The sequence below is a fragment of the Bubalus bubalis genome, chromosome 4, assembly GCF_019923935.1.
Source record: "Bubalus bubalis isolate 160015118507 breed Murrah chromosome 4, NDDB_SH_1, whole genome shotgun sequence".
NCBI classification, from domain to species: Eukaryota; Metazoa; Chordata; class Mammalia; order Artiodactyla; family Bovidae; genus Bubalus; species Bubalus bubalis.
The window spans coordinates 138,439,355-138,463,634 of record NC_059160.1 but is presented as its reverse complement, the minus strand read 5'-3'; the positions used below and the strand labels follow the sequence as shown (position 1 = coordinate 138,463,634).

General features: G+C 40.7%; 1 protein-coding gene across 2 annotated transcripts in view; it reads right to left on the bottom strand.

Annotated features, from left to right (window-relative positions):
• The window catches only part of NRBF2 (nuclear receptor binding factor 2), a 29,637-nt gene extending 5,718 nt beyond the window's left edge, over positions 1-23,919 (bottom strand). Inside the window, exons 1-2 of one of the 2 annotated variants that reach the window (XM_006054764.4) lie at positions 23,618-23,919; positions 2,790-2,874 (exon numbers count right to left, since the gene is read on the bottom strand). In XM_006054764.4, the coding sequence (XP_006054826.1) occupies positions 2,790-2,874; positions 23,618-23,647 (115 nt within the window). In that variant the 5' untranslated portion in view covers positions 23,648-23,919. The remainder of the gene's footprint in view (positions 1-2,789; positions 2,875-23,617) is intronic. The other variant, XM_006054765.4, reaches the window with a different exon arrangement.
• Between the last annotated feature and the right edge of the window lie 361 nt (positions 23,920-24,280).

The window sequence follows — 24,280 nt, the reverse complement described above, 5'->3', positions numbered from 1 at the left end:
ACACATAACACTGACTCTACACACACCTAACACTGACTCTACACACACATAACACGGACTCTACACACACATAACACTGACTCTACACACACATAACACTGACTCTACACACACAGCACTGACTCTACACACACATAACACTGACTCTACACACACAGCACTGACTGCACACACACAGCATAGCACTGAATGCACACACACACACAACACTGACTCTGCACATACAGAGCACAACACTGACTGCACACACACAGCACTGACTCTAAACAACAAAGACTGATGTGCTCCGAATCATTTTTGTGACACCACAGTCTCAGGAGAAGGTTCAGGTCAAGATGTATTTTCAAGTACATATAAACACACTCTCAATTCTGTTCATCTTCCTTGACTTCTAAACATTGTTAATGGCTGTTACTAACTTCCCATTTAAGCTTTTGCCCTTTTTGCTGTCTGTGAAAGAAAAGAAATCCACTTAGAGACTGGGCTGCATAAGACTGACAAAGGAGAGTTACAGCAACCCAGTTACAGCTGCTAATCAAGGATTAAAGCAAGAGAGTCCTCTAACAGTGGTGAATTCTTGGTAGTTTATAGCTTAACTTTTTTTTCAATATAGGGTGGTAAAAATAAATACACCTCCTCCTCCTCCCTACCCACTGTCAGATTGAAGATGGCTTTTTCTTTCTGAGTTTGGTATGTCAGCTGATCAAGTAACCGCTACACATCCACAAAGCACTATCAGAACACTACCATGCAGAGGATCTGAGTCCTGAGCGCTGCAGTCTCAGTCTCCTCTGCTCTTCAAATGAGGCCCCTTCTTCTGCTAGTGAATTCTCTCACTTCAGGCTTTTGTTCCCAACATTCCTCAGATGATGACCTTCCCCTGTTGTGTCTCTAACATGATTTCCAAACACTCAGTTGCTTACTCTCAGGATATATTTACATCCACACCTCCCAAAACAGCTCTGTTCAAGCGTAGATGTTAAGTCAATTTAGAAAACACTGAGTTCATTCCATCCACATTAATTCTCAAACTAGCATTACATTCACAACTCTAACTCTGAAACACAACACAAGGCTATTTTCAAACAAGTCTAAACTCCAAATCAAATCGGCTGGCTGGGATTAAGTAACCACACTTAAAGTTGTGCCTCCAAAATTAGAGCTAATGAAATCCAACAAACTGCCTTTATCTTTTCCACCCCTGAGAAAGTCACAGAATTTAGATAAAGAGAAAGGGGGAGAGGTGTTTAAAGCCCAGCATTAATTTTAAGTCTTCCAATGAAGACAGGAATATAGACTAGGAATGAAAGAAACTTCCCTCCCAAGCAGGAAGGGAAGATCCCACGTGCTGCTGAGCACCTAAGCCTGCAAGCCACAACGACTGAGCCCAGGTTGAGCATGTGGCTACTGAAGCCCGTGTGCCCTCGACCCCGTGCTCTGCGACAGGAGAAGCCGCCACCACGAGAAGCTGGGGCACCGCAACAAGGACCCAGGACAGCCAAAAATAAAATTAATAAATCTTAAAAAACACACTTTTATACCTTTTATATACTCAGAATATCCTACCAATCAGAGACACTGCTTTGGGAAAGCAAGTGTTCTCCTTTCTTGCTGCAAGTAGTAAATCCTTCCTTCTCTGGGGGAAAAAAAGAACATTCTACCAATCAACACACAATCCATGCTGTGAAGCATGGCCAAGTAGTGATATTAAATTAAAAACCACAAATATTTATGGGATACATACAATGTGCTCAGCCCTACAGCTGAAGGATACACTTCAGTGGCAAAACTAACTCTTCAAAAGTAAGACTTGAAATTTTCTCTCAAAATTACTGACTTGTAGGCAAAAATCACTGACATAGAAGAACTTTTCTAAACCTTAGAAGGACAGTCTCCACTGTGCTGTCTATATTTCAGCAGTAAGGCAACATAGAAGATTCTGCCGGGAAAAAACAGGACACTGATTATGGCACTGACCTCAGGGAAAGGAAGTGCCTTTCTTTAGCAGGAAGACTACAGGGCCCGCTCAAAGAACGGTGGCCACGCCGATTCTGGATGTACCACTCCCGCTCCCAAGCTTTTAGGTTTGTTACTCGGCTAACAGAAACCAGTCTCTACAAAACAGACCCTGGAGAGCTATTTCTAAGTTCAACATACACTAACTTTTATGGCTGGGATAAAATAAGGTGTTTGAAAGGAATCAGTAATTCTACACGTCATACCTAAAAGAAGGCCATCAGCGACATGATACTGTAGGCATGAATGTATAGATGAAACATTCAGAAGGGAAGCTAAAGACAGACCACAGGAAAGGGTTTTGATGGGTTTTCCATAATCAGCACCTTAGGAAACAGAAACTCAGTGAAAATTAATTGGCTGGAATTAAATTAGTTATTAATTCCAGAACCCAAAATGGCTAAATATTTGAAATCCAAACTCCTCTGTAACAACTAAGATGAACCGACAGACACTCACTGCAACCACTTCTGTCTCTGAGGAATCTTCCGGCTCAGAAAGCTGTGTCCAGGAATCATTTACCAATAAGGCATATCCAATTTCCATGATTTAGAAAGACTAGGCTAAGAAGAGCTAGAAAATCTAACACACTCACTTGAAAAATATTCCAAGCTGTGTTTACAGTGGGTCGGTAGTTAGTGTGGTATATATGCAGGGCAACAACACATCATTACTCTTGTGACTTTCATCCTAAATACTGTGTTGAGAGGTAACTGGAAAAAAGAAACTGCCCAGCAGTTTCAGACTCAGTACTACTTACAAAGAATACTCACCTGCAGCCTTTTTGTGACAAGAAATAGCCTCTTCGTATTTCCCTGCAGCTAACAAACGATCTGCTCGTCTGCTCTGTTGATGGGCCTAGAAGACAAACATTCCTGAGTTCTTTACTTAAAAAAAAAAAAAAAAAAAAAAACAACTTTTAAGACAGTGGTGCTGTTTGTTGCCACATGTGCCAAACCATAACAACTCTATCTGAAACTGGGGAAATCTAATGTGTAGTATCTGAAAGGCCTGGTAACTTCTTTCAACTCTACTAATAAACTATCAAGGTTAATTCCAGGCACTAACTCCTTCAAGGTGCTCACATTCGTCAGAGATTAACCAAGAGTTAAAATCAGACTGTGACTCAAAACGTATACTTTCTTGTTTTTTAACTCATTCTTCCTTTTCAACATTAAAGTTACCATTTACATTTTAAAGATAAAAAATTCATACATTATACAGTTGAGGAATTAATGATACCAATATTCAATGTTATGGTGGATATTTTTTCAGGTACAACTCACCTAAACAACAAACTCAGAAGTACTGAACGCATATGGATTAACTAAGCAGTCACTTGTCTCCTTACATCTGTGTTACATTTAAGAATTATTACAATTCTGTGAAATGTGTTTCATCTCTTACAAAAGGAGCTCCCTAGACTCATAGCGGTCACATATCTTACATTAAGTTATATAGTTAGCAGGCAAGGAGAAAGAAATGGAAGTCTTCCAACTAGGCTAATGTTTTCCTCACTAACAAACTCACAGATAATTTAACAAAGCCAGTCAAAGTGGAAAAAGCACTATACACGTATGTTCATAGCAGCATTATTCACAGTAGTCAAAAAGAGGAAGTAACCTAAGCATCAATAGAAAAATGAACAAAATGTGGTATATATGTACAGTGTAAAATCAGCCTGAAGAGAGTGGAAACTGACACATGCTGTAACATGGATGAACTTTAAGGACTTTAAGCTAATAATGAAATATAACATGAGCCACTTAAAGAAAAACACTGTATGATCCCACTTATGAGGTATCTGTGCTCAGTCTTTCAGTCATGTCTTGACTCTTTGCGACCCTATGGACTGTAGCCCACCAGGCTCCTCTGTCCATGGGATTCTCCAGGCAAGAGTACTGGAGTGGGCTGCCATGCCCTTCTCCAGGGATCCTCTGGCCCAGGGATTGAACCCTCATCTCCTGTGTCGCCAGGCTGATTCTTTACCACTGAGATATCTCAGAAGCCCAAAGATGTATCTAAAGTAGTCAAATTCATAAAACCTGAAAGTAGAATGGTGGTTGCCAGAGACCGGGGGAAAGAAAGGTGGGACATTCTCATTCAATGGGTGTAGTTTCATTTTTACAAGATGAAAAAGTTCTGGACATCTGCACAAAAATATGAATATTCTTAACACTACTTAACTGTACATTTAAAAATTATAGACGGCAAATTTGGGAGATCCCTGATGGTCTAGTTGTTAGGAATAGGTGCTTTCACTCCCATGGCCCAGGTTCAATCCCTGGTCAGGGAACTGAGATCCCATAAGCCACATAGTATAGTCAAAAATTTTTGTAATTAAAAAAAAAAAATCAGAGATGGAAAATTGTATGTTCTCTGTGCTTTACATTAGTGTTTTTGTTTTTAACAGCAAAAATCAAATCTGTGTCAGGTGTAAAATGATTCACTTTGAATGCTTTTCAAAAAATGTGCCACTGATGCCTCATAAAAACATTTCAGAGGATCAATTTTGTAACTGAGACAAGAAATGACTATGGGCTGAAAATAATTTCAACAATGGAGTCTTGGACTGAAGAAAAAACACATGTTCTGAACACAGGAATATTAGATAGTATCCAGAAATGATAGAGATCCTTGGGAAGAGAACGTACATGATGAAGAAAACTAAGTTACAACCAACATGGTTTCTCCAAGAAAGGTATTCTGAGTATAGCTAAAGCAAGTGACACTCCGGTTCTAGGTAGGGGGGAAAAATGAAAGAAGCAGTACATGCCTTTACCTTTGTAGGCTTTGAAAGAAGCCCTCTAGGAGAGACAGTGTCCTCTGAAATCCAAAAGTACTTTCTAATCAGGATGGCACAGTGTAGGCAAAGCCCTACCAAGAACCTGGGGCACTGGCACAAGTGCTCACTCTCCCTAAAACCAGACAAATTATCTGGGCCTTCAGGGTCTGTTTCCTCACTTGTAAAATGATGGAGTTAGACCACATCTGTGCTTCTCAAGTTTTAACTGAATCTGAATCCCCTGTGGAATACATGTAGACTCTTCTTCAGCAAGACCTCAGATTCCACCAGTAAAGCCAGACCCACAGGTTCCCAGACGCACTTGAGAAGCAGGGATGAGATGCTCTCTGGGGTTACCTCATTCTAACGCTGTGTCATTAGTTTCTGTCCAATGACATCAATCCCTTTCTACCTTGGACCATATTTATGAAGCTCCCTAGTTAAACTTCAAGTTTCACAATAAGAGAATATTTTTTATTTCTCATATCCTTTTTCATTATGGTTTATTACAGGATGTTGAATATACTTCCCTGTGTTATACAGTTGGTCCTTGTTGGTTATCTTCTTTATATACTATAGGCTATGTCTGCTAATCCCAAGTTGCCCCCACCCCATTCCCCTTTGCTAACCATAAGTTTTCTGTGAGACTGTTTCTGTTTCACAGAAAAGTTCATTTGTGTCATATTTTTTAATACCACATATAAGTGACCTCATATGGTATTTCTCTTTCTCTAACTTACTTCACTTGTTATGATAACCTCCAGGCCCATCCATGTTGCTACAAATGGCATTATTTCATTTGTTTGTGGCTGAGTAATATTCCATGTGTATATATGACACAACACCTTTATCCACTCACCTCTCCATGAACCTGTTTCCATGTGTGGGGTACTGTTAATAGTGCTGCTATGAAAACAGGTGTGCATGTATCTTTTTAAATTGGAGTTGTGTCTGGATACACGCACAGGAGTGCGACTGCTGGATCATATGTATAGCCATTTTTAGTTTAAGGAACTCCAACACTGTTTTTCACAGCAGCTGTACCAACTTACATTCCCACCAACAGTGTAGAATTCCTTTTCCCACACTCTCTCCAGTATTTTTAATTTGTAGAATTTTTTTTTAATGATGGTCATTCTGACTGACGTGAGGTGGTATCTCATTGTAGTTTTGATTTGAATTTCTCTAATAATTAGTAATGTTGAACATCTTTTCATGTGCCTACTGGCCATCTGTATATCTTCTTTGAAAAAATGTCTGTTTGGGTCTTCTGCCTATTTTTAATTGAGTTGTTTGGTTTTTTGTTATGAGCTATTAGAATATTTTGGAAATTAAGCCCTTGTCAGTCACATAGCTTGCAAATATTTTCTCCCATTCTGTAGGCTTTTTGTTTATGGCTTCCTTTCCAATGCAAAGCTTGTAAATTTGATTAGGTCCCATTTGTTTATTTCTGCTTTTATTTCTATTGCCTTGGGAGACTACCCTAGGAAAACACTGCCATGATTTATGTCAGAGGATGTTTTGCCTATGTTCTTTTCTAGGAGTTTAATGTTGTCATGTCAAGTGTTCAAGCCATTTTGAGTTTATTTGTCTATGGTATGAAATAAACTTTTTTTTTCATTTCAAAACCAGAGAAACCAAAAGTTCTCAAGTGGTAAGACAAGGACCTCATGGCTCTTCCAACTCCCCTAAAACTTCTCCATGTAAAATCCAATCTCTGATCACTCTGCCAATTCAGGGGTTACATCTCATTTTAAAACGCACACCTACTCTAGTTATCTGGCACATGAGCAATCAAATTCCCTATTAAAATACAGGTCCTACACCAAATTCGTATTAGACACTCAGCAAATGCTGACTGTTGAGGTTTTCAAATCTCAGCTTGAGCATTTATTAGACACTGGAACTTGGCTTTCTTAACTTCCTGCCCAAGTTTTCTCACCTTTAAGATGAGAATGTTGTGAAAATTAAATGAGTTAAAAGACAACAAAAGGGACTTGCCTGGTGGTCCATGGTTTAAAATCTGCCTTCCAATGCAGGGGACGAGGGTTCCATCCCTAGTCAGGGAACCAAGATTCCACATGCCGTGGGGCAACTAAGCCCACCCACTGCAACTACTTACCCACGCTCTAGAGCCCATATATCACACCTAGAGAGCCCACACTCTGCAGGTACCAAGCCCGCGTGCCACAACTAGAGAGCAGCTGGCATGCTGCCACAGAGTCCATGCACCCCAATGAAGAGCCTGTGTGCCACAACTAAGACCCAACACAGTCAAATAAATATTATTTTTAAAAAGAAGAATTTAAAAGCATCAGAGCTATCTACCACCATAAAATGTATAATGTGGTGGAAGAGACTAAACTGCATTCTCTTTCAGCTAAAGATTCTGTACAAAACTTACTTTCATGTAGTTCTTATTTTTAAAACAATTTGTAAAGATCCTTCTTAAAGCAAAGATTATATGGTCATTTATTTATATCTGTTTTGTTATATGCAGAACATTCTATCCGAAAGCAACAAAATACACATTTTTCAAGTACTTAAAGAACATCCTCCAGGATAGATAATAGTGTTAGACCACAAAACAAGTCTTAATAAACCTAAAAAGACTGAAAGCATTTCAAGGCATCTTTTCCAGCCACCACAGAAACTAATTACAAGAAAAAAACTGGAAAAACTGTGACTATGTGAAGATTAAATAGCATGCCACTGAACAATGACTAGGTCAAAGGAGAAATCAAAAGAGAAATAAAAAATACTTTGAGACAAATGAAAATGGAAATAAAACATACCAAAACTTATGAGATGCAGCAAAAGCAATTCTAAGAGGGAAGTTCATATGGATAAAAGCCTACCTTGCAGAACCAGAAAAATCTCCAATAATCTAACTTTACACCTCAAGGAACTAGGAGAAAAAAAGAAAAAATGATGCCCAAGGTTAGTAGAAGAAAGGAAATAACAAAGATCAGAGCAGAAACAGACGAAATAAGAGATTTAAAAAAAAAAAAAAAAACAGAAAAGATCAGTAAAACCAAGAGCTAGTTCTTTGAAAAGATTAACAAAATTGACAAACCTATAGCTATACTCAACAAGTATACTGAAGTGAAGAGCCGACTCATCGGAAAAGGCCCTGGTGCTGGCAAAGATTGAAGGCAGGAGGAGAAGGGGATGACAGAGGATGAGATGGTTGGATGGCATCACTGACTCATCGGACATGAGTTTGAGCAAACTCTGGGAGATGGTGAAGGACAGGAAAACCTGGCATGCTGCTGTCCATGGAGTCACGAAGAGTTGGACATGACTGAACAATAATACTCAACGAAGAAAAAAAAGAGAAGATTCAAATAATATTTTAAAATGAGGGAATTTCCTGGTGGTCCAGAGGTTAGGACTCACTGCTTTCACTGCTGTGGCCTGGATTCAATTCCTAGTTGGGGAACTAAGATCCCACAAGCCATATAATGTGGCCAACTCCCCCACCCCCACTTCCCCAAACAAACAAAAAACAAAAATTAAAGATGTTACAACAGATAACACAGAAATACAAAGGATCATAAGAGACTATTATGAACAATTATCAATGTATGCCAACAAACTGGACAACCTAGAAAAAATGGATGAATTCCTAGGGAAAAAAACTTTAAAAAAAAAACCAGAAAACTTGAACAGACCAAAAACAGGCATACCTCTAAGATATTTCAAGTTCAGTTCCAGGCCACTGCAATAAAGCAAATGCTGGAGTAAAACAAGTCACACAAATTTTTTGGTTTCCCAATGCATGTAAAAGTTATGTTTACACTATATGTGCGATAGCATTATGTCTTTAAAAAAAAAAAGCTTATTTCCTTAATTTAAATATAATACATTTAGAATAACACTGCCAATAATACACAGGGTAGCCACAAACCTTCAACTTTTTTTTTTTTTTTTTAAATCAGCAACATCAGCAAGTGCAATAAAGTGAAGCACAGTAAAATGAGATAACCACAAACCTCACACAAAAAAACTCCAGGACCAGATGCCTTCACTGGTGAAGTCTACCAAAAATTCAAACAAGAATTAATACCAATCCTTCTCAAACTCTTCCAAAAAAAATAGAAGAGTAGAGAATACTTCCATACTTATCTTACAAGGCCAGCATTACCTTGATACCAAAACAGACACAGACACCAAAAGAAAAAAAAAAGCTAGAGGCCAATATCCCTGATGAACAGATACAAAAATCCTTGGCAGAATACTAGCAAATCAAGTAGGATTTATTCCAGGGATACAAGGACAGTTCAACAAATCAAATTTACCCCAAAATCAATGTGATGACACCTTAACAAAAGGAAGACTGAACATGATATGAGCATTTCAACAGGATAAAAAGCATCTGACAAAAATCAACACCCACTCATGATAAAAACTCTTAACAAAATGAATATAGAGAAAATATATCTCAACATTATAAAAACCATATATGACAGGCCCACGGCTAACATAATACTCAACACTGAAAAGCTCAAAGCTTTTCCTCTAAGATCAGGAACAAGACGAAGATGTCCACTCTAGCTGCTTTTAGTCAGCATAGTATTGGAAGTCCCTCCTAGCCACAGCAATTAGAGAGTAAGACATCCAAATCAGGAAGAAAGAAGTAAAACTGTTCACTATTTAAGGATAACAAGATATTATATACCAAAAGCTCTAAAGATTCCACCCAAAAACTTAGGATCAATGAAAGTAGTACAAAGTTGTAAGATAAAAAATCAATATACAGGAACTTCCCTAGTGGTCCAGTGGCTAAGACTCCACACTCCCGACGCAGGGGGCCCAGGATGGAGCCCTGGTCAGGGAACTAGATCCCACACGCCATGACTAAGAGTTCTCAGGCTGCAATTCTGATTCCGCATGCTGTAACTGAAGATCGAAAATCCCACATACCACAACTAAGACCTGGCACAGTCAAATATTTTACAAAATCAATACACATATTTCTGTTGCATTTCTATACTCTAAAAACGTATAAGAGAAATTAAGAAAACAATCCCATTTACAACTGCATCAAAAGCAGGAAGTACGTAGGAGTAAATTTAACCAAAGAGGTTAAAGATCTGTACCCAAAAACTATTAAGCCACTGATGAAATGGATTTAAAGAACAGTTAAAATGTCCATACTACAATACACAGATTCAGTGCAACCTGTCAAAATTCCTAGGGTACTTTTCACAGAAATCAAACAATCCTAACAGTTGCACAGAAATACAAAAACTCCCAAATACCCAAAGCAATACAAAGAACAAAGCTGCAGGAATCAGGCTCTTTGATTTCAAACTATCTTACAAAGCTATGTGTGTGCTTAGTCGCTCAGTCGTGTCTGACTGTTTACGACCTCGTGGACTGTAGCCCACCAGACTCCTCTGTCCATGGGGATTCTCCAAGCAAGAACCCTGGAGTGAGTTGCCATGCCCTCCTCCAAGGGATCTTCCCAAGCCAAGGACTGAACCCAGGTCTCCCACAATAAGGGCAGATTCTTTACCATCTGAGCCAGCAGGAAAGCCCTACAAAGCTACAGGAGTCAAAACAGTATGGTAGCATAAGACGACACAAGACCAATGGAACAGGATAGCCTAGAAATAAATCCATGAATAAGTGTTCAATTAACAAATGTCAAATGAGCCAAGAATATACAACAGGGAAAGGACAGTTTCTTCAATATGATGTTGGGAAAACAGGATGGCCACGTGCTAAAGAATGCAATTGGACCACTACCTTACACAACACACAAAAGTTAACTTAAAATGGATTACAAAGAACATAAGACCTGAAACCATAAAACTCCTCAAAGAAAACACAGGCAGAAAGCTCTTTGACATAATTCTTGGTGGTGATAATTTATTAACTGACAGCAAAAGCAACAAAAGCCAAGAGTGGGACTACATCAAAGTAAAAAGCTTATGCACAGCAGAGGAAATCAAAATGAAAAGGCAACCTACCAAATGGGAGAAAATATTTGCAAATCACATATCTGATGAGGGGTTAGTATCCAAAATAACAAAGAATTCATACAATATAAAAATAAAAAGCAAAACAATCTGATTAAACCACAGCAATTTTCTCTTCGAGAAAATTAGAGATACCAAGGGAACATTTCATGCCAAGATGGGCACAACAAAGAAAAGAAATGGTATGGACCTAACAGAAGCAGAAGCTATTAAGAAGAGGTGGCAAGAATACACAGAAGAACTTTACAAAAAAGATCATAATGACTCAGATAACCACAATGGTGTGATCACTGACCTAGAGCCAGACATCCTGGAATGTGAAGTCAAGTGGGCCTTAGGAAGCATTTGTATGAATAAAGCTAGTGGAGGTGATGGAATTCCAGTTGAGCTCTTTCAAATCCTAAAAGATGCTGCTGTTTGATGATGCTAGCACTCAAAATGCCAGCAAATTTGGAAAACTCAGCAGTGGCCACAGGACTGGAAAAGGTCAGGTTTCATTCCAATTCCAAAGAAAGGCAACGCCAAAGGATGTTCAAATTACCACACAATTGCACTCATCTCACACGCTAGCAAAGTAACACTCAAAATTCTCCAAGCCAGGCTTCAACAGTAAGTGAACTGTGAACTTTCAGATGTTCAAGGTGGATTTAGGAAAGGCATAGTAACTAGAGATCAAATTGCCAACATCCACTGGATCATCGGAAAAGCAAGAGAATTCCAGAAAAACATCTACTTCTCCTTTATTGATTATGCTAAAGTCTTTGACTGTGTGGGTCACAACAACCTGTGGAAAATTCTTCAAGAGTACAGAATGCCAGAACAACTTACCTGCCTGAGAAATCTGTATGCAGGTCAAGAAGCAACAGATAGAACTGGACCATGGAACAACAGACTGGTTCCAAATCGGGAAAGGAGTACGTCAAGGCTGTATATTGTCACCCTGCTTATTTAACTTATATGCAGAGTACATCATGAGAAATGCTGGGCTGTACGAAGCACAAGCTGGAATCAAGATTGCCGGGAGAAATATCAATAACCTCAGATATGCAAATGATACCACCATTATGGCAGAAAGTGAAGAACTAAAGAGCCTCTTGATGAAAGTGAAAGAGGAGAATGAAAAAGTTGGCTTAAAACTCCACATTCGGAAAACTAAGATCATGGCATCTGGTCCCATCAATTCATGGCAAAAAGATGGGGAAAACAGTGACAGACCTTATTTTGGGGGGCTCCAAAATCACTGCAGATGGTGACTGCAGCCATGAAATTAAAAGACCCTTGCTCTTTGGAAGCAAGAAAAGCTATGACCAACCTAGACAGCATATTAAAAAGTAGACATGTTACTTTGCCAACAAAGGTCCGTCTAGTCAAAGCTACGGTTTTTCCAGTGGTCATGTATGGATGTAAGAGTGGGACTATAAGGAAAGCTGAGCACCAAAGAATTGATGCTTTTGAACTGTGGTGTTGGAGAAGACTCTTCTCTTATTGGAAAAGACCCAACCAGTCCATCCTAAAGGAAACCAGTCCTGAATATTCATTGGAAGGACTGATGCTGAAGCTGAAACTCCAATACTTGGGCCACTAATGCAAAGAACTCACTCCTTGGTAAGACCCTGATGCTGGGAAAGATTGAAGGTGGGAGAAGGGGATGACAAAGGATGATACCATTGGATGGCATCACTGACTCGATGGACATGAGTTTGAGTAAGCTCCGGGAGTTGGTGATGGACAGGGAACCCTGCCGTGCTGCAGTCCATGGGGTTGCAAAAGTCGGACACAACTGAGCAACTGAACTGAAACCACAGGCAGAGAATCTCAGCAGACATTTTTGTTTTCATTTTTTTTTTTTTTCCCCCAGAAAAATACCCAGAAGTGGAACTGCAAGTTAGTATGGTAATTCTACTTTTAATTGTTCAAGGGACCTTTTTCCACAGTGGCTGCACCAATGTATGAATACAGTCCCACCAACAGTGTACACGGGTTCCCTTTTCTCCAATTCTGGCCAACACTTGTTATTTCCTATCTTTTAGAGAGTCACCATTCCAACAAGGAGGATTTCCGCTATGGCTCAGACAGTAAAAAATCTTGCAACGCGCAAGACCTGGGTTCAGTCCCTGGTTTGGGAAGATCCACTGGAGAAGGGAACAGCTACCCAATCCAGTATTCTGGCCTAGAGAATTCCATGGACAGAGGAGCCTGGTAGGCTACAGTCCATGGAGTTGCAAGACTCAAGACACGACTTGGCAACTAAACCACGACCATTCTAACAGGTGAGAGACGATATCTTGTTGTGGTTTTGATTTATTTGCATTTCCCTTATTAGTGATGTTGAACATCTTTTCGTGTACCAGTTGGCCATCTGTATGTCTTCTTCAGAAAAATGTCTATTCAAATCCTCTGCCTGTTGTTTAATCAGATTTTTTTTTTTTTTTTTTTGCTATTTTGGATACTAACTCCTTATCATATATAATTTGCAAATATTTTCTCTCATTTGGTAGGTTGCCTTTTCATTTTGTTGCTGTGCATAAGTTTTTTAGTTTGATGTAGCCCCAAAGGATTATACTTTCTTGATACTCTTTGTTGCCTCAGTTCTCATTTTCTTTGCTTTTCTATCAGCAAGTGTGGTAAGCTGCTTATATGGCTCCCAATGACTCCTCCCTCCTGGGATTCACAACCTTATATAATCTTCCCTCCTCAAATGTGGGTTGGATCTAGTGATTTACATCTCAGAAACAGATACAATCAAGGTGATGGAGGGTCACTTCCATTGTTAGGTAACAAAAGATTGTCACTTACATCTTGGTAGCACTCTCTCTCCCTTGCTTACTTTAGTGCAGCCAACAGTCATGCTGTTCACTGCCCCAAGGAAACACTCACCTGGAAGGGCATGAGGTGGTCTGCCAACGGCCAGCAAGGAACTGAAGTCCTCAATCCAAAACCCCTCAAAGAATGAAATCTTGCCCTCAAACCTGTGAGTGAACTTAGAAGCAGTTCAGGAGAGCCTTCAAATGATACCGCACCCCTAGCCGACCCTCACCTTGACTGTAGCCTTGTAAAAGACCCTGAAGCAAAGAACCCAGCTAAGTCATGCCTTTATCCCCGACACACAGAAACTGTGGGGAAACAAATGTGTGTTGTTTTAAGCTGCTGAATTTCCCGATAACTTATCTCAGTAGGTAACTGTGGGTCAACTGGTAAAGAATCCGCCTGCAATGCAGGAGACCTGTGTTCAATCCCTAGGTTGGAAAGATCTCCTGGAGAAGGGAAAGGCTGCCCACTCCAGAATCCTGGAGAATTCCACGGACTCTATAGTCCATGGGGGTCACAAAGAGTCGGAAACGACAGTGAGTTTCACTTAAGTATTCACTTAAGGTAACTAATATTTTAATAGTATGGTATCTGTCTTTTGTAAGCTGCCTCAAACTTTATTTGGAAATAGAAATAGATGTTTAAATATGGAAAGCAGTGACTGGCCAATACTTACATGGCTGGGATATTCTGTCACTGAATATTGGGAGTATTAGCTTTTGTGATACCACAATCTCATATTAAAATACTTTCTGGCACTTAGGGTTTACAATACACTGATTTAATTTTGAGAATCCTGTGGAAATTCTCATGGAAATTTGTACCTCTGATCCAGATAGGATGGAATAGCGGGCATTGGTTTACCCTCCAATTGTAAACAACTACAAAACTGGGTGAAGTATAAAGAAACAATAGTTTACAGATGGCGGAGAAAAAAAAGTAACAGGATACATTTTCAAGAAATGGGAAATGTACAAGGTGAAACCTGCATTCCCCTTGGGATTCTGAGTGCATTTTCCAAAAGAGAGTACAGGAAAATAAAGCCCAAGAAGGCAGTATCTCATTGGCCAAAGTTCAGTCACTCAGTTGTATCCAACTCTGTGTGACCCCTTGAACAGCAGCATGCCAGGATTCCCTGTCCTTCACTATCTCCACGAGTTTGCTCAAACTCATGTGCACTGAGTCGGTGATACCATCCAACCATCTCCTCCTCTGTTGCCCTTGATCCTGCCCTTGATCTCTCCCAGCATCAGGGTCTTTTCCAATGAGTAGGCTCTTCACTTCAATGAGCAGGCTCTTCACATCGGGTGGCCGAAGTACTGGAGCTTCAGCCTCAGCACCAGTCCTTCCGACGAATATTCAGGGTTGATTTCCTTTAGGATTTTAATCTCCTTGCTCTCCAAGGGACTCTTAAGAGTCTTCTCAAGCACCACAATTCGAAGCCATCAATTCTTCGGCACTCAGCTTTCTATAATATGGTCTAACTCTCACATCCATATGTGACTACTGGAAAAACGATAGCTTTGACTATCTGACCTTTGTTGGCAAAGTGATATCTCTGCTTTTTAATACGCTGTCTAGATTTGTCATAGCTTTTCTTCCAAGGAGCATGCGTCTTTTAATTTTCGTGGCTGCAGTCACTACCTGCAGTGATTTTGGAGCCCAAGAAAATGAAATCCGACACTGTTTCCACTTTTCCCCATCTATTTGTCATGAAGTGATGGGACCAGATGCCATGATCTTTGTTTTTTGAATGTTGAGTTTTAAGCCAGCTTTTTCACTCTCTTTCACTTTCATCAAGAGGCTCTTTAGTTCCTCTTTGCTTTCTGCCATAATGGTGGTGTCATCTGCAAATCTGAGGTTATTGGTATTTCTCCCAGCAATCTTGATTCCAGCTTGTGCTTCAACCCAGTGCAGCATTTCGCATGATGTACTCTGCATATAATTCAAATAAGCAGGTGACAATATACAGCCTTGACGTACTCCTTTCCCAATTTGGAACCAGTTGGTTGTTCCATGTCTAGTTCTAACTGTTGCTTCCTGCCTGCATGAAGGTTTCTCAGGAGGCAGGTAAGGTGGTCTGGTATTCCCATCTTTTCCACAGTTCGTTGTGACCCACACAGTCAAAGGCTTTAGCATAATCAATGAAGCAGAAGTAGATGTTTTCTGGAATTGCCTTGCTTTTTCTATGATCCAACCAATGTTGGCAATTTGATTTCTGGTTCCTCTGCCTTTTCTAAATCTAGCTTGTATATCTCTAAGTTCTCAGTTCACCTACTGTTGAAGCCAAGCTTGAAGGATTAAGGAGATGGAAACTGGAAGGAAAAGCTAGATTTTGAGGAGTGCAGGGTTAGAGGGAAGTGCAATGAAGACACCCTACAAGTATACATCAAAGACTCTCTCAGATGCTTAGCTAACATCCAAGCTGTACGTGAACAGGACCCAACTCCAGGAAGCTGAGAAGAAATTCTTAGCAAAGAATTCAGAAGCCACACAATGTTGGGGAGATAGGTTGCAGTTTGGGTCGAGAGAAAGTATTACCTTTGGTGAACACTTGGGACTCTGAGTTGAGACCTCAAAAGTCCAGCCCTGTGAGTAAGGACCACACTCTAGGCATCATGGGTAAAACTGAAACAGACCCACAGTGGTAAAGCCTAAAATCAAGCCTGGACTGAATCAAGATGATCCACTAGCATTTTAATTGTCAGCCAGAAGAACAAGCTATTAACAACATTCTTTGGAGGAAAATAACAAATTCAGAATCTCCATAACACATTATCCATAATGTGTAATATACAATAAAGTTACCAGCACATCAAGCAGGAAAATGGCACTAACAAAAAACAGAAGACAAGAGAAACAGAACCAGAGATTACCCAGGTATTGGAATAGCAAGGAACTCTATGCTTAAGATGCTGAAGAAAACAGAGAAAGAGAACACAACAGACGAAAACTACAGAATGGGATAAAAGTTCTGTAAGTACAGGGACTTTGTCAAATCTTTGATGTCCAGATTACCTGATAAGACAGTGACTGCTCATGTGTTTGATGGGTCAATGAACAGTTAGTCGGATGGAAGAATGAGAGAGGTTATGTTGAGGGTTGGTGACAAAATCAAAGATTCTGAAATGCCAAGCAAGCATTAATGTATTTCATAGAACTTTGCATCAAAATCTAAAATAAACAACTATACATATGTATATACACCTATACTGAGCACAAGAAAACCAGGCAGTGGTACATTTACTTCATTCACTATTTCATCCATCCAATCTTGAGGACATTTTAACCAGCAGTTTCCTACTCCCTACTGAGTAAAAATGAAAGCACAATATCACAAAATGTTCTAAAGCCTTTATAAAAAGTAAAACAGCTTTAGATGTAGTAACATCTTACTACACGCATGTGTGCTCGGTCGTGTCCAATGCTTTTGTGACCCCATGAAGCCCACCTACTTTTGCGACCCCACCTAGCCCACCAGGTTCCTCTGTCCATGGGATTATCCTCACACGAATACTAGAGTGGGTTGCTATTTCCTGTTCCAGAGGATCTTCCCAACTCAGGGATCGAACTCACATCTCCGATGGCTCCTGCACTGGCAGGCAGGTTCTTTACCACTGAGCCACCCGGGAAGCCCCCTTATTCCATGTGCCCTGTACCAATTCCTCCCACCCCCACCCTGTGAACTGTTCTTCCTATACAATCAATATGATCCCCATGGAACTTGCTGTATTTATAAATTACCTCGTCCCCTAGACATTGAAAGAAACCATTCCAGCGTATTTTCAAACTTAGGACCAGAGGGTACATCAAGAAAGTTTTAATTGGTTATAACTAGCCAGGTGGAAAATGTAGATTTGGAATCTGGAGAGAGAAGTAAAGCAATAAAGTCTGATGAGGCAGAGTAGAAAAACCTGATTATCTTAAGAGTCCCTGGTCCTGTAAGTTCTTAGACTCACCTGCATTGTAGTCTTGCCCTTCCTGCACCTTTCTCCTGCAGGTTTCTCTTTTTTTGGAAGGGGAGAGGGGAGGCATGCTGCATGGCATGCAGGATTTTAGTTCCCCAACCAGGTACTGAATCCGTGCACTATCCAGTGGAAGCTGTCTTAACACCTAGACCTTCAGGTGCCTTACACCCACCTTTTGATTTCAATAAATTATCCCTTTTGATTTAAGCTAATTTGAAATGGATTTCCATCACCTGTGAACAACAAAAATCCTAACTACAGCTAGATTACCAAGTGACTGCCCTCACCAAGAACTACATGCTAACTGCCTTAAAACTACAGGTTCATACTGTGTTCTTTCCCAAAGGAAAAAAAAGTATCACTTTCTATTAAACTTCCATTTATTTATTTGTGTCCTTGGGGAAAACTGTATATAAAGATGAAAAGAAAAGGAATACCATTACCAAACACAATAAACTGGCAGAGGAAAATCTAATGTACTCTTGAACCTTGCGGTAGTGTCCTCAATGGACAGCAAAGGAGAAAAGTCATTGAGTCTCCATTTCCAAATCAATTTACTATGAGTCTACTATGATGCTTCTAAAGTAGCATCCCCTAACTGTAAGTACTACACCGACTGTGTAACTAATATAATGAACTGTACTTAGGATAACTGCTCAACTGTTAGAGAGGTCCAGGAAGACCTTTTTGATTTTAAGTCACTTTCTCCCACAGGCAGTCTGCTGCATCTCTCTGCTTCCTCAAGATTTCAGTTTACCTTGTCCCCCACGCCCACCCCTTTTTTAAGAACTGCCATCATCTGCTGTGAAGACAAATTACAGGATGAAAACCAACAGTGAGTCCTGAAATCAATCTGTGGGTCACAACCAGCATTTAAAAAACTCTAATAGTAAATATTAGAGTGCATCATATATAACACTATACAGACTCAGCTGGTAAAGAATCCGCCTGCAATGCAGGAGACCTCAGTTCGATTCCTGGGTCAGGAAGATCCCCTGGAAAAGGGGATAGGCTACCCACTCCAGTATTCTTGGACTTACCTGGTAGCTCAGACAATAAAAGAATCCGCCTGCAATGCAGAAGACCTGGGTTCAATCCCTGGACTGGGAAGATCCCCTGAAGGAGGGCATGGCAACCCACCCTAGTACTCTTGCCTGGAAAATCCCCACTGACAGAGGAGCCTGGAGGGCTACAGTCCATGGGGTTTCAAAGAGTTGGACACAACTGAGACTAGCACAACAGAGTATATCATATACAATACTATATACACATACACAGCACTGTTTCAGTTTTTTACATTTTTGTCTTACTTGGGGTTAAATTTATGAATATCCCTGCATTTTGCACAATTCCAAGAGACACATCCATAAGGAACCAAGCTCTGAAGTAATATACACTTAGGGATGTGTGTACTGTCATTAAGTAAAAATTTCTTATTGTGGATCACAGTTAAAACAAATGGGCAAACATGATCTAATAGAAAGATGAGATACTTTATTTAGAATCTTGCTTTCAAATCCAACTATCACCACTTACTCTGCAGTTCCGAGATTTCATCTGTAAAAATGTTAAATATCTCATACAGCTACTGAGAAAACAAAATAATAATATTTGTAAGTGCCTGCTGCCAACCCCAGGCCTCTGTAATTACTGGCTAAGTCTTAGTGCTCTACTGCCATCCCTCAGAGTGCTTCCACCAAGCTTAGCCTAGGCTGTGACAAGATGAAATTTTCCTTGATATTTTTCAGGGCAAGATTTTATTTTTATTGTCAATATAATTAACATGGAGTATTTACAAAGACCCCATACGTACAAGGCCATCCTTTGGACCATCAGATCAGATCAGATCAGGTGCTCAGTCGTGTCCCACTCTTTGTGACCCCATGAATCGCAGCACGCCAGGCCTCCCTGTCCAGCACCAACTCCCAGAGTTCACTCAGACTCGTGTCCATCCAGTCAGTGATGCCATCCAGCCATCTCATCCTCTGTCGTCCCCTTCTCCTCCTGCCCCCAATCCCTCCCAGCATCAGAGTCTTTTCCAATGAGTCAACTCTTTGCACGAGGTGGCCAAAGTACTGGAGTTTCAGCTTTAGCATCATTTCTTCCAAAGAAATCCCAGGGCTGATCTCCTTCAAAATGGACTGGTGGATCTCCTTGCAGTCCAAAGGACTCTCAAGAGTCTTCTCCAACACCACAGTTCAAAAGCATCAATTCTTCGGCGCTCAGCCTTCTTCACAGTCCAACTCTCACATCCATACATGACCGCAGGAAAAACCATAGCCTTGACTAGACGAACCTTTGTTGGCAAAGTAATGTCTCTCTTTATTTAGATGAGAAGAATTGAGCACTCTAAAGATCAGTTCAGCTTCTCAACAAACATATTCTCAGCACTCTTAAAAGGGCCAAACACAAAGAACACAATTGTGGTCACACAGTCACATGGACTCTGTCCTTAGAGTTTGCAGAGTAGGTAAGCAAAGCATGAGCAACACAGCCATATGTAAATTAAAGTCTGACATCATTCCCAAATAGACCAAAAACAAAAAACTAGCAATTACCTCACATAAGTTTTGACATTTGCTACTAGCACTTGCATCACCAAAATTAAGTGTAAGGAAAGAAACGCCTAAATATACACTAAGTAATTTTATAAGTTACAATTTTCCATATTGAAGATTTATGGGAAAAAAAAAAAAAAACTTATTCAGAGCCCAAAGACTAGTTATTCCCCACTACCAAGGTAAATACAATTCATCCTATTTTCCTTCTGACCAACTTCAAACACCAGAACATTAGAACATAGTATTCGTACTATATGTTAAAATGACGATTTCAAGCTGGTCTCTTCCATATCTTAAAAATCACTGTGAGGAAATAGGCCTACAAATTCATACTGCAAATCTAACATAAAGGAAGAAATACTAAAGCAGAGGAGGGCTTCCCAGGTGGCGCCAGTGGTAAAGAACCCGCTTGCCAATGTAGGAGACATAAAGACCTGGGATTGATCCCTGGGTTGGAAAATTCCAATAGAGAAGGGCATGGCAACCTACTCCAGTATTTTTCCTGCCTAGAGAATCCCAGGGACAGAGGAGCTCAGTAGTCCATAGTGTCAGACACGACTAAAGCGACTTAGCACCATGCACTAGAGCAAAGCCACTAGATATTGACAAAGAATCTGTAATTCAATATAGATAAGGGCCATATTGAAATGAATATTTTAAGTATATTAAGACAGAAGAATTACTAGAAAGAAGTCATGATATCAACATAAGGTAGCTCCATAATGTATTTGAGTCACTAATCTACTTAATTTGTCTAGGCTTATTTATCTGTAAAGCTGGGAAGCAATTCTTACTTAATTTCAAGGATGCTCTGAGGACACATGATTATAAATCTAGGTACTGTAATAAGTCCTTATGCAATCAACTTGGAATACACTATGATGTCATTAGAAAAAGCTTGTACAGACTAATGGGATGCTCAAAGGCACTCAGAATTATAGCATTGAGAAGTATTTCTCATGTTGAATCTGCTGGATACTAGAATGAATATTGGCTGGCATAAAAGAATGTGACTGTCTTAAAAAAAATTCAGACTTCTAATGAAAATACTAATTTGAAAAAAGATACATGCAACCCAATGCTCACAGCAGCATTATTTACAATTGCCAAGATACAGAAGCCACCAACATACCCATCAACAAATGAATAGAAAAGGGTGTGATGTATGTGTATATGTATATATAGATATGTATATCAACACATACACACCACACACACACAAATAATGGAGTACTACTCAGCCATAAAAAAGAATGAGATGTTGCCATTTGCAAAATGGATGGACTTGGAGGTATAAGTGAAATGAGTCAGGTAGAGAAAGACAAACACTGTGACATCACTTACATGTGAAATCTAAAGGAAAAAAATGAATGTATGAATATATTCAATAACAAAAACACAGACTTGGATACAGAAAACAAACTAATGATTACCTGTAGGGAGAAGGAAGAGGACAGGGCAAGACAGGATAGGGAACTAAGGGGTACAAACCACATAAAACATATAAGCTACAAGGATATAGTACAACAGAAAATGAAAAAAATCTGTCTTTTAAAACTGAGTGACAACAAATTCAGAGGCCAGACACTGATACTTAGCATAGTTAAAATGATTCAAGTAAATGTTAATTTCTGTTCTATTGTTCTCTTCCATTAAACAACTAGACCTAAAACTTAAATCTTTCAAATCTCAAATGGCTTAAGAATTCAAGATGCCAAATTTTTGATACTTGTCCACATAAACTGTATGGTTGGATTATGGATTTATGCTAGACTCCTAAGACTACTCAAAATTCTCTTCTATAAAAAGGTAATACCACTGGCAAGTCAACTAATTTTTCCTAAACTGGTGATTCTGCTGCTCCATCTAAATTTTCACCCAGTTCCAGTCTTTTCCTAAGCTACCACACACTAGTGGGGCATTTGGCTGGGGTTATGCTGAAGCAAGCAGCCAAATAAAGTGAAGTTAACTGGAACTGAACCAATGGTCATTTTGCAAGGACACCTGAACTTTGAAGCACTTTGTGAACTGCTGGTTATTTCTAATAATAATTAGAAATAATTATTCTGTGAAATTTCCTGTGAAGTTTCAGTACTGAGCCATCCATTATATTTCACTGCCAAGTATATGTCACCTTAAAACCAAGAAGAGTGCAAGACATTTCCCTGGTTTTAAAAAAAAAAAAATCACAAATCTAGTCTGGTTCTTTTAAAGTGTAAACAACTCTTGCCAATGGGGGCAGGGCTCAACAATAAAACTGGAAAGCACTTCTCATAGCAGCTAACCTAGCACCAGCCATCTGGGAACCATAGCTTTAGGTCCTAGAATCTTAAACTTTTTAAGCTCAAGTCCAAGTGAGATTTTTAAATTAAGAGTTTTGGTCTGATTATTGTAGTAACTAACTCTTACACTTCATTACATACCAGGTACTGTTCTAGGCTCCTCACTTCTATTTACTCTCTTAATCCTCATAACAAACCACAAAGAGTGAGATCAACTAATTTGCCCAGAATTCAAATCCAAGCAGTTTAGGTCCAGAATCTATACTCTTAATCCACCAGGCTGTACTGCTTCTCTACAGAATGGTTTGATTCCAGCCCAGAGCTCTCCCACCACACGTGTTTTCAGGGTTCCAACGTGAGAAACTAATAATTTTCCATACGTTCTTTTTTTCAAACCCACTATCGTAGTTGAATTGAAAAAAGTTACCTTGTCTGTCTACAACTTTAAGTAATCTAACTTTTGTATCCAAAATAGACACCCTCTCTGGAAAACCAAAAGATACAGTGGCCAGGCGGAAAAAAACTCGTGTTTCTTGTTTTAAAATCGCTACACCTGAGGTGCCTAAAAACATAATAATGAGCTATCAATGCTTTTTCTGAGAAAGGTAAACATCTACCATACTTGCATGATACCTAGTGATGAAACTGAGCTAGAAACAGGCACTGCCCTGTCTTTTCTCTCCAGCTGTCTCTAATTTAGTTGAGAAAGCCTCAGTTCATGCATGTGAACACAGGTGAGAAATGGGTGAAGGGAAACGGGGGTGAGAGGTTATGATTTCTCCACAGCGGGGACGCTCAGACTTCAGACCCTGTGTTAGAAGTTAGAACCAGTATCACACACCATTTCTGCCCCAGCTGGCTTCAGTGTCTCTCCAGGCTGCAAAGAGGTGGTTACGTGGCGCTTGGAGGCATTTCCTCCGGTCTGGAGAGGTGGCAGCCCTCGTTGGTGGGAGCCCCTCGCCCAGGGCCCTGGGGTAGGGGGCGCCTGAAGGCGGCGGGAACAGGAGGCAGGAGCTTCCCGGGGATCCCCGAGGGACCCTCTGCGGTTGCTTGGCTGGAGCCGCTGTAGGGCCGAGCCTGTCTGCGCCCCCCAGATTTTAGGATCACCCGCGCCACACCAGCTTCCCGGCCTCCAGTCAGCTGCACGCCGACACGGGGTCCTGAGGCAAAGGTGCCCGAGAGCCGACGCAACCCTCTGTGGGGCACTCACCAGGTTGAGGGGTCCTTCCATTACTTCCATAGACCCCGGGGTAAGCGGCGGCCTGAGGAAGGGGAGCGACGGAGCCCGGGCACATGGAGGGGAACAGCTGGAGAGCGCGAACGCAGCGGCGGCGACTGTGGCCCCACTCCGGGCCCCCAGAGCCAGCAGCGGGCGCAGAAGGAGCAACAACCCCACCACTTCCTCCTCCGGCGCCGCGTCGCGGGCCCGCCTCCTACGCCACGGCCACGCACGCGTCAAGACGTCACACGCAGCTGGTTCAAGGTGGGAGTGAGGACAGGGAGTGGGTGGGGCTCAAGGAAGGCGGGGCACGGACAGACTTTCTCGCGGTCCGTCTTTCCTCTCGCGAGAAACATAGCTTCTGCTGCTTGAAGCCTCATACGTCACCTGCAGAGGTACAGCCGTGTAGGATTTTAAGTGGCCGAGTTCTGCTATCGGTCTCTCCTACGTCCTTCCAGTGTAACTTCTCACAAATTTACTCAGTATTGCCAGATCCTCCCTTGCTCTCAGGCTCCGGGCTTTGTTGTTGCACCTGATTTTTTCCCCCCACAGAAATGAGATTTGAGCAATGGTGGCTGAGCGGGAAAGTATTTGCCTGCACTGCAGGAGCCACCAGACCAGGGACAGTACACGGGTTTGATCCCTGGGTCGTGA